The 9,406-nt window shown below is 64.4% G+C and overlaps 1 protein-coding gene across 1 annotated transcript in view; it reads left to right on the plus strand.

Annotated features, from left to right (window-relative positions):
• The window catches only part of Hmcn2 (hemicentin 2), a 103,445-nt gene that overhangs the window by 39,435 nt on the left and 54,604 nt on the right, over positions 1-9,406 (plus strand). The window contains 13 exon segments of the mRNA XM_033758996.1: positions 16-210; positions 1,076-1,206; positions 1,438-1,585; positions 1,873-1,999; positions 2,598-2,752; positions 3,654-3,932; positions 5,009-5,287; positions 5,828-5,936; positions 6,125-6,294; positions 7,064-7,218; positions 7,591-7,687; positions 8,041-8,136; positions 8,772-8,948. Of these exon segments, the coding sequence (XP_033614887.1) occupies positions 16-210; positions 1,076-1,206; positions 1,438-1,585; positions 1,873-1,999; positions 2,598-2,752; positions 3,654-3,932; positions 5,009-5,287; positions 5,828-5,936; positions 6,125-6,294; positions 7,064-7,218; positions 7,591-7,687; positions 8,041-8,136; positions 8,772-8,948 (2,118 nt within the window).

Below are 9,406 nucleotides of genomic sequence, written 5' to 3' on the forward strand. Positions count from 1 at the left end.
GCTGTGCCCTGCCAGGGACGCCCAGGCCGCGGGTCACATGGCGCAAGGGCCCGGCCTCAGAGCCCCTGGGCACCCGGCCTGGCATGGCGGTGCTGGACGATGGGTCCCTGCTCCTGATGTCAGTCTCACCTGCGGACGGTGGAGACTACGAGTGCCAGGCAGCCAACGAGGCGGGCGCTGCGTCCCGGAGGTCCAAGCTGGTGGTCTACGGTAAGCGGGGGCCCCAGAGCCAGGGGCAGACTGGTGCCCGCCTCCCATGGAGGCCACTGGCAGAGGCCCGTGTGACGCAGGGGCTGATGGTAGCACCACGTTCCGGGGCCCAGGAGCTGCTGCAGGGGGCTCGCAGGGTCCCATGTCCAGGTGCCAGAGGAGGGCCAAGTGTGATGCTGTTGATTCCCAGAGACCTGCGCAGGCAGTGGGGGAGCAGCCAGAATGCTAAGCAGCAGTCGACCCTGCCCTGCAGTTACATCTGGGTGAAAAGCATCACAGTAGCGATGAGGCCTGGAGCCTACCCTCTGGCTTAAAACCAAGGGAACAATGACAGTGTTCAGGGAGGCCGAGGCAGGAGGATCACACTTAATGACTTAGCAAGACTCTGTCTCAAAATAAAAAATAAAGGTCGGGGGATGTAGCTGAGTGGAAAGACCTTGGGTTCGATCCCTACTACTGCAGGAATGATGTACAGGAGGGTTCTGTGGGGTGGGCTGGGGCTCCCCCTGCTGGCGGATGAGCAGCAGCAGCCTCTGGGCAGCCCTAACCGTCGCTCCCTGAGCCCAGCTTCCTGTTAGCACCCTACAAAGTGTGCAGCAGAGAGGAGACTCACAGCAGAACCCCGCTAGGTGGTTGTGCGCCAGGCTGGGGGCAGAACCAGCTGAGCTGAGCAGCGGAGTATGGCACCTGCCGGGCACCTCCAGGGCTGCGGCTGTCCCTGGGCGGGGCTGCCGTGGCCACTCAGGGACAGGCAGATCTCCTGGGACACTGGTGACAGTGGGTGGTGGGCAGGGTGGGGAGTCGGTGCCTCCTGTCTGGGCCGAAAGGGCCTTGGGGCAGCTGTGTGCTTCTCCTTGCTCCTCAGTGCCGCCCAGCATCCGGGAGGATGGGCGCAAGGGCAACGTGTCCAGTGTGGTCGGGCAGCCGCTTTCTCTGGAGTGTGACGCAAACGGCTTTCCAGTCCCTGAGATCGCATGGCTCAAGGACGGGCAGCCGGTAGGCGTCCTCTGGGGGTGTTGGCTGGGGATGGGCCAGGGTGCAGCTGAGGTGTGACCGGGGCTGGGGCTGGGGTCCAAGGCTCGTACGGGAAGGGCGGTGGTGGCAGCTGTGGTCCTGGGGTGAGTCTCGGGTCCTCCTGGTGGAGAGGCCGGCTCCACGCTGGGAGTCTGAGCCCTTGGTTCCAGTCCCCTTGTTGCTAGATGGTCACCGGCTCCCTCCCCTGTCCAGGTCCCTGAGGCCGGCAACCACCGCCTCCTGAACCGGGCGCGGACACTCCACTTCCCCAGGATCGAGGAGGGTGATGCCGGCCTCTACTCCTGCCGGGCAGAGAACCGGGCGGGGAGCGCCCAGAGGGACTTTGACCTCCTGGTGCTGGGTGAGTGCGCCCTGGGCCTGCGCTTGTTTTGCTGCACAGTGGGGCCATGGCAGACCCGTCCCTGTCCTCCCGGAGGCCGGGGCAGGGGACACAGGGGACAGGCACACGGTCAGCCCAATGCTACACAGGCGGGGCAGGGCAAGCTCCCGAGAGCCGCGGGGCAGGCCCCGTGCAGCCAGGGTTCAGGAGCTTCCCGAGGGGGCGACGCCCATGGGGACCGCACAGGCAAAGGCTCTGTGGCCAGCAGGGCTCGCAGTATCAGAGGCTCCCTGCTTCTCGCCCTGCAGTCCCTCCTTCCATGCCGGGAGCTGGGGCCGTCCAGGAGGTGCTGGGCCTGGCTGGTGCCGACGTGGAGCTGGAGTGTCGGACCTCGGGGATCCCCCTGCCCCAAGTGGAGTGGACCAAGGACGGGCAGTGAGTGGCCTCCCTGATGGACACACAGGGCTGATGCTCAGGCTGGGGCCACCTGCACGGGGTCCCGAGGGAGGCTGAACTCTGAGGGCACCTGTCAGCGTGAGCAGGGTCCTCCCACTGCGCAGCATCCTTCCACAAAACCCACAACTAAATTATTAGGTAAAATCCACACAGCACAACTGTCCGATTGAAGCACTAACTTGGGAGCGTTTTGTGCATTTGCTGCGCTGTGCCACCAGAACCTTTCATCACCCCAAAAGGAAACTGCAGGCCCATTAGGTAGCCCTTCTCAGCCCGTGGTCCCCGACCCCAGACCACAACCAGTCCACTTCCTGTGTGCACACGTCTGCCTCCTGTGGGCCTTTCCTACAGAGTCAGACACCAGGTGGCCTTTCGTGTGGCTGCCTTCCCTGGGCGGAGTGCTTTGGAGGTTCACCCGCGTCACGGCAGGGCTCAGAACTTCAGACCTTTTCATGGCTAAGTCATTCTTTGTGGATGGAGGTCTGGTGACAGAGGAGTGGCCGCTGCGGTCCCCTCGGAGCTGGCTGTCCCTCCTTCGCTCTGCCTGACTGACTGTTTCCGCTTGACGTCTCTCCAGGCCTGTCCTTCCGGGAGACCCTCACGCCCAGCTCCGGGAGAACGGCCAGGTCCTCAAAATCACCAGCAGTCACCTGGGGGACGAGGGGCGGTACCAGTGCATGGCCTTCAGCCCAGCCGGCCAGCAGGCCAAGGACTTCCGGCTCCAAATCCACTGTGAGACCCGACCCCTTCCGGGCCACCAGCTGCTCGTGACGCTTCCTGTCTGCTGCCGCTGCCTGGGAGGGGCCGAGAAGGACAGGCCGGGGGCCCTCGGGGGCAAGTCCCCTGTCTGAGAAAGCCAGGTGGGGGCCAGAGGCCGTGTGGCCCAGGCCCAAGGCGCCCCAGATTCCTTTACGCCGCAAGGCTATCTCTGGTCAGGACTGAGTGGGAAGCCGGCGGCATGCGCCACGCCTGGACAGCAAATAGGACCAGAGAGGCAGAGTGCCAGTCCTCACGGCGTGGCACCGGCAGCGGCACCGCCCTGCGTCTGCTCCCTGCGCTGACTGAGGAGCCGGAAGGGTTAGGGACACAGCGGGCCCCCAGTCTTTACTTGTGGTCAAGACGGAGAGTTCTGGGGTACAGCGTCATCTCACGCCGTGCCCACAGGCCCTCCGCAGTCATCCTGGGTGTCGGTGGTGGGTGATCTGCCCTGGGGGAACCTTGATCCAGTCCGGCCCTCGTTCCACAGATGGGGAGACTGAGGCCCAGAGAAGTGGCAGGACCTACCCCGGGTCATACAGTGAGTTAGAGGCAGACGGGTGCTGACCAGACTGGCTTCCCACAGCAGCATGTCCCGAGCTGGCCTGGCTCCTCCATCCTGTGTCTTCCTGTCCCCACAGGGCTGGCTGGGGATTTAGCTCAGTGCTGCCGCGCCTGCTTTGCAAGTGCAAGGTCCTGAGTTTGATCCCCCGTACCAAAAAAAAAAAAAAAAAAAAAAAAGTGTCTCCTCCTGTCCTCACAGTGGAAGCCTGTGGCTTGTGCTTGTGGCCCAAGGGCACGTGCATGCTTCCCCGGGGGAGGACACCAGCCGCCTGCAAGGGGCACCTGTGACCCCCACCTGCTGTGTCCTCCTCAGCACCCCCAACCATCTGGGGCTCCAACGAGACCGGTGAGGTGGCTGTCATGGAGGGACACCCAGTGCGGCTCCTGTGTGAGGCCCGAGGTGCCCCCACCCCTGACGTCGCCTGGTTCAAGGACGGGGCCCCGCTCCCCGCCAGCGCTGAGGTGGTCTACACCAAGGGCGGCCGGCAGCTACAGCTGGGGCAAGCCCAGGTGTTGGACGCTGGCGTCTACACCTGCAAAGCCAGCAACCCTGTGGGTGTCACAGAGAAGGCCACCAGGCTGGTGGTTTATGGTGAGCAGCTGGGGTGGCGGCAGTGGGCAGGGGTCCCCTGGGAGGGACCCTGGACCCAGGGGGCCCACCCGTCTCAGCGGTCAGTAGGTGGGGGGCGCTGAAGTGCCACAGGTGACAGGGAAATGGGACCAGGGCCCTACAGAAAGAGGTCACCCCAGCCCCTCTGGCACCCCTCATGCAGGTGGAGAGACTGAGCCCATGGCAGGGGCTCTTGGGGTGATGGCACCGCCAAGTCATCTGAGCTCAAAGATGGCTCCTCAGCTGCTCGGGGTTTGTTGCTGAGCTGAGCTGGGCTTTGGGGACTTTGCCACACAAGCTGGTCACTCAGTACTGACGGGACTCGGTCCCCATGGAGGGACGAGCCAGCAAGGCTCTGGGGACCCGGGAGTCACGGCGCTTGGCCCAGAGGGACTGATCCAAGTCTCTGCTGGTGACGACTCGCAGGACATTCGAGGGGCCTGGGGGAAAGCTGGGCCTGGGCGGGGTGACCAGGCCCCAGGAAGTCGGAGGTGGCCTGTGGGCTAATGGGGATCATCTTGGTCCCTCATGAGGGGTCAGCCTGGGTCTGTGACGCCTGAGGTGCAAGGGACCCCGGAGCCTATGAGCCTGGGCCCAGCTTATTTGGGGATCGAGGACCCCCGGGAGAGTGCATGTGCACACATTTAGTCTGCAGAACACCTTAGGACGCAAACAGGGTCGAAAAGCACCTCGATTCCCAGTCCGAGGTTTCCCTGGGTCCCGCAGCAGTGGTGCCACCCTTGTAGCCTCTCGTGGCTCTCAGGGTACCCCATGAAGGGCGAAAGGAAAGCTCCCCCTCCGATCCCATCCCCTTGGCCACCACTGGCTGAGGCAGGGGCCCCCAAAGCCACACCAGAGACCTGCTGTGCAGGATCCTGGAGATACGCAGAGAGGTGGGCCTTCTGCTCGGGGTGAGCTCGGTGTGGCAGTGGGAACAGAGAAAGCACGGGGGTACTAGGGGCAAGAGGAGCATCAGAGCAGGGCTTCCTGCAGACAGAGCAGGGCAGGGACGATCGGGGGAGGCCACTGGGGTCCTGAGCACCCCTGCCTCCCCCCAGTCGCACCCACCATCGAGGGCACCGGTGGAGGGCCGTATGCCGTGCAGGCCGTGGCCGGGAGGCCCTTGGCGCTGGAGTGCGTGGCCAGAGGCTTCCCACCTCCCACTGTGTCCTGGCAGCATGAGGGGCTGCCCGTGGCTGGGAGCAACGGGACATGGCTGGAGCCGGACGGCGCGCTACGGCTGCAGAGCCCGGGGGAGGCATCCGGGGGTCGGTACAGCTGTGTGGCCAGCAGCCCGGCAGGCGAGGCCATGCTGCAGTATGATGTGGATGTGCAGGGTAAGCCGGCCACGCCCAGCTGTCCCCGCAGTTTGTCCTCTGCTGGGGTGGAGGGGGCAGAGCAGTCCGAGGCGCCCCTGTCTCAAATGACCAGGGCACCGAGACGCTGCAAGGAGGGCTGGAGTCCTGGGGTCCAGGCCCTTGCTCTGACCTGTATCCTGAGGACAGGTCACCAGGTGGGGGACCCCACTCTGCCTTCTGCCCACAGAATGGACGTGTGTCCGGGATTCAGGGCTGCTGTGGGGCTCCGTGCAGGGAACTTGTCTGGCATGTGCGCTCTGAGCCTGATCCCAGCACCAAAAAGAATCAGAATGTTCCTAGAGCAAGCACGTCCCCAGCTGTTCAGCCCTCAGCAGACACAGCCACTTTCACTCTGTGCCAGCCCATGGGCGTGGACAGGAAACGGGACACGGCAGACAGGACTCTTGGGCCTCACCCTGGTGGGGGGCGACAGCAGACAGACGGGTCCCTTGCCCGGCTTTCACCCTGTGTGGGGAGACTTGCTAAGTTCCAGCCTCCAACTGTGCGTCCTGCTTGCAGTGCCCCCGCAGCTCCTGGTAGCTGAGGGCTCGGGCCAGGTGACCACCATCGTGGGGCAGCCCCTGGAGCTCCCCTGCCAGGCCTCGGGCTCCCCAGTGCCCACCATCCGGTGCGTATGGGCACAGGGCTGGGGCTGGGCGGGCAGAGCGGGAGCCGTGGGGTGGCGTGGGAAGGGAGCTGCTCCCCGTTCCCTGGAGTGGGAGCCAGCCAGGCGGGAGGGACAGGAAGCCTCCTCACGTGTCCCCCTGGAGCAGCCCTTCTGGGCCTCAGGTCACCCTGTGCCCCTGCCCACCCTAGGTGGTTGCAGAACGGCCGCCCTGCCGAGGAGCTGGCTGGGGTACAGGTGACCTCACAGGGGACCACGCTGCACATTGACCACGTGGAACCAGGCCACGCGGGCCTCTTCGCCTGCCAGGCCACCAACGACGCGGGCACCACGGGGGCTGAGGTGGAGGTGTCCGTGCACGGTGAGCCGTGTCCGGGACGCGGGGTGGGCAGTGGAGATGCCAGGCAAGTGGAGCCAGAGGGCAGCGGCAGGCCTGCGAGGGACAGGGGCTCATCTCCTCAGGGCAGTGTCCCCAGGCTGGGTGTCCCGGTTCCCCAGAGGTGTGGTGTGGGGCTGGTCTCTTCTCACCCACTTAGCACACCTGTCCTCTGCCCTGCCAGCCCCTCGGCCCGCTCCCCTTCCCAGCCTCAGCCCTCCACCCACTCTTCCTGCTGACCACAGTGGACGCCATGCCGTCCTTAAATACGCCGGCCTCCCCTCCCCGGCTAAGGCGCAGCCCGCCGCTGGCCCCACTAGGGCTGTTTCTGTGCTCCTTCAGCTGTGCTCCCTGCTCTGAGCTCTGAAAGACAGGGACACAGGCACCTTCTCCGCTGTGTCTAGACCTGTGCTGGGCACAGACCGGATAGAGTTCGTGGGCGCGCGGATGGGTGGGTGGGTGGATGATGGTGGATGATGGTGGGTAGGTGAGTGGCTAGGCAGGCAGGCAGGAAGACGGGAGGCTTGCTGGATGGTCGGAGGGGTGGGTGGGAGAACTCTGAAGGGAAGGCTCCCCTGCGGGCTCCCAGTCTGAGCCCCTTCCTCTAAGCCAGGCGTTTGTGGGGGGAAAGCGAGGGACCAGGACCTGGCGGAGCCCAGCAAGGCCACCCCCACCAGCAGACATCAAGGGGCCCGCTGGGTGCCCCTGCACCCTCCTTATCCTGACCCAGAGCCTCCCTCTCTCCCCTGCCCAGAGCTCCCGTCGGTCACCATCCTCGGGGGTGAGAACATCACGGCTCCTTTCCTGCAGCCTGTGACCCTCCAGTGTGTAGGGGCCGGAGTGCCTCCCCCGAGCCTCCGCTGGTGGAAGGATGGGGTGGCCCTGGCAACCTCAGGGGGGACCCTGCAGGTACATTTAGGAGCCCCAGGGTTGGTGGGGCAGCCGGGCACAGGGGAGGAGCCACTCTTCGTGGGTCCCGCAGGCCTTCTACAGAGCACTGGCAGTGGGGGTGGGACAGGCACAGAGCCCCCCAAGCCCGGGGCACTCGGTGGGCCCTGGGGTGCTGGGCCCGGGGAGAGGAGGGGACCCTTCGCCCCTTCCACCTCCCAGGAGCTTCAGCTGCCGGAGGGAGAGCACAGGGAGGGAGTCGTGCTGGACCGGACGAGCCCTGGGAACCTGGCTCTCACCCCGTCCCCCCGCACCGTCACCATCCCCAGCGTGGGCTCTGTGGCTCCCCACACACGCATCCCTGCGCACACACCCCGGCCCCTCCTCCCCCAGATAGAGAAGGTGGACCTGAGGGACGAAGGCATCTACACCTGCGCTGCCACCAGCCTGGCAGGGGAGAGCCAGAGGGACGTGGCGGTCAAGGTTTTGGGTGAGGAAGTGAGCAGGGCCGGAGGCCTGGGGCGGCAGCCAATCCCTGCAGGATCCTTGGGGCCCGGTGCATGTTGTGGAGGAGGTTTGAAAATCCAGCGTGAGACCACCTGCAGAGAACACAGCCTGAAATGAGGCCCGGCAGCTACCCCGTGCTCCTGATCGCCTCTCTCACTCATGGCTGCCTTAGCTCATTGGATTCATGTTTTGGGTCCCTTTGCACCCTTGCCAGGGTGGGCGGTCCCTGCCTGGCCATTTCCTTGCCCCAGATCTTGCTCTTGGCCGTGGGAGGACTGGCCAGGGGTGAGAGATGCCCACTGTCCCCAAGCGGGGTCTCTCCTGGTTTCCTCCTAGTGCCCCCCAACATCGAGCCAGGCCCCATCAACCAGGCGGTGCTGGAGAACGCGTCGGCGACCTTGGAGTGCCTGGCTTCCGGGGTGCCTCCTCCCGGTAAGCCCCTCCCCTTGGAGAAAGCCCTCTCCACTGCCCCATTAGACTCCCCCAGAGTGCTGGTGACGCGCGGGTTGGCACAGCCCCTCGTCCGGGCTCTGCTGTCTCCCCCGTCCACTCACCCACGTGTCCACCCGTTGACCCGCGTATCCACTCGAGTGTCATGGGACTGAGCCGACCCAGAGCTTTGCCCTGGGGTCTGCAGCCAACCCGGAGGCTCTGCTCACTTTGCAGCTCCCCAGGGCCGCCCAGGGCTGGGTGTGAGAAACAGGTCCCCTGGATCCCAGTCGTGTCTCTGTCTGTCTGTCTGTCTCTCTCTCTCTGTCTCTCTCTCTCTCGTCCTGACCACCTCTGGAGGAAGGGTGGGGTGCTGGGCGCAGGGGCGATAAGCGGCTTGCTGGGGGCGGCCGGCCTCCTGTCACCACCACTTGCAGCCCTGCTCCCGCCTTCCCATCGGCCACCTCGGGCCTGCCTGGAGTTCGGCTGCCTTGCCCGGCCCTGCTCGTTTCCCGCAGAACTCTGTCCTCCAGTGGCTGAGAAAAAGCGTGGCCGCCCTGGGAGCTTCCCTCGGATGCCCTGCACCAGCAGCCTCCGAGGCCCCACAGGATCCCTTGCCTCTGTGCTTCCTTCTCCAGATGTCTCCTGGTTCAAGGGCCGCCAGCCCGCCTCGGCCCGGACAGGGGTGACGGTTTCCGCTGACGGCAGAGGTCTCCACATTGAGCGAGTGCGGCTTTCGGACGCTGGGAGTTACCGCTGCGTGGCATCCAATGTGGCGGGCAGCACAGAACTGCAGCTCGGCCTCCGGGTCAATGGTGAGCTGCCCTGGGGCCACTGGGCCCTTCCCCCAGAAATTGTCTTTCCTTCCACTTGTCTGTTACTCTGTCCGCGCGTCCATTCACTTTTTTTTTTAAGAGTAAGAAAATTTTTATGTTTATTTATTTAAACGTTTTTTTGATACTGGGGATCCAACTCAGGACCTTGTACTTGCAAGGCAGGCACAGCACCACTGAGCTAAATCTCTGGCCCCAAGCGTAAGAAAAATTTATTGAGAGAAAGATAGCTGCTGTCTAAGAGAGACAGGAGGACTGGAAAGTGGGCTGCCTGCCCACCTTCTTCTCAAAGGGCTTTTTTGGGACAAAGCCACAAGGTGAGGTGGTGTTGAGGTGGATCATGTCGACTTCTTCAAGGTTGAACTTCCAGTCACTTTTAACTCCTCCAACACATCCATCCACCCGCCCCTTTACTCCCGCACCCTTCTGCTTATCCATGC

Source organism: Fukomys damarensis, unplaced genomic scaffold (genome assembly GCF_012274545.1).
Source record: "Fukomys damarensis isolate Sample0158 unplaced genomic scaffold, DMR_v1.0_HiC HiC_scaffold_36, whole genome shotgun sequence".
NCBI lineage: Eukaryota > Metazoa > Chordata > Mammalia > Rodentia > Bathyergidae > Fukomys > Fukomys damarensis.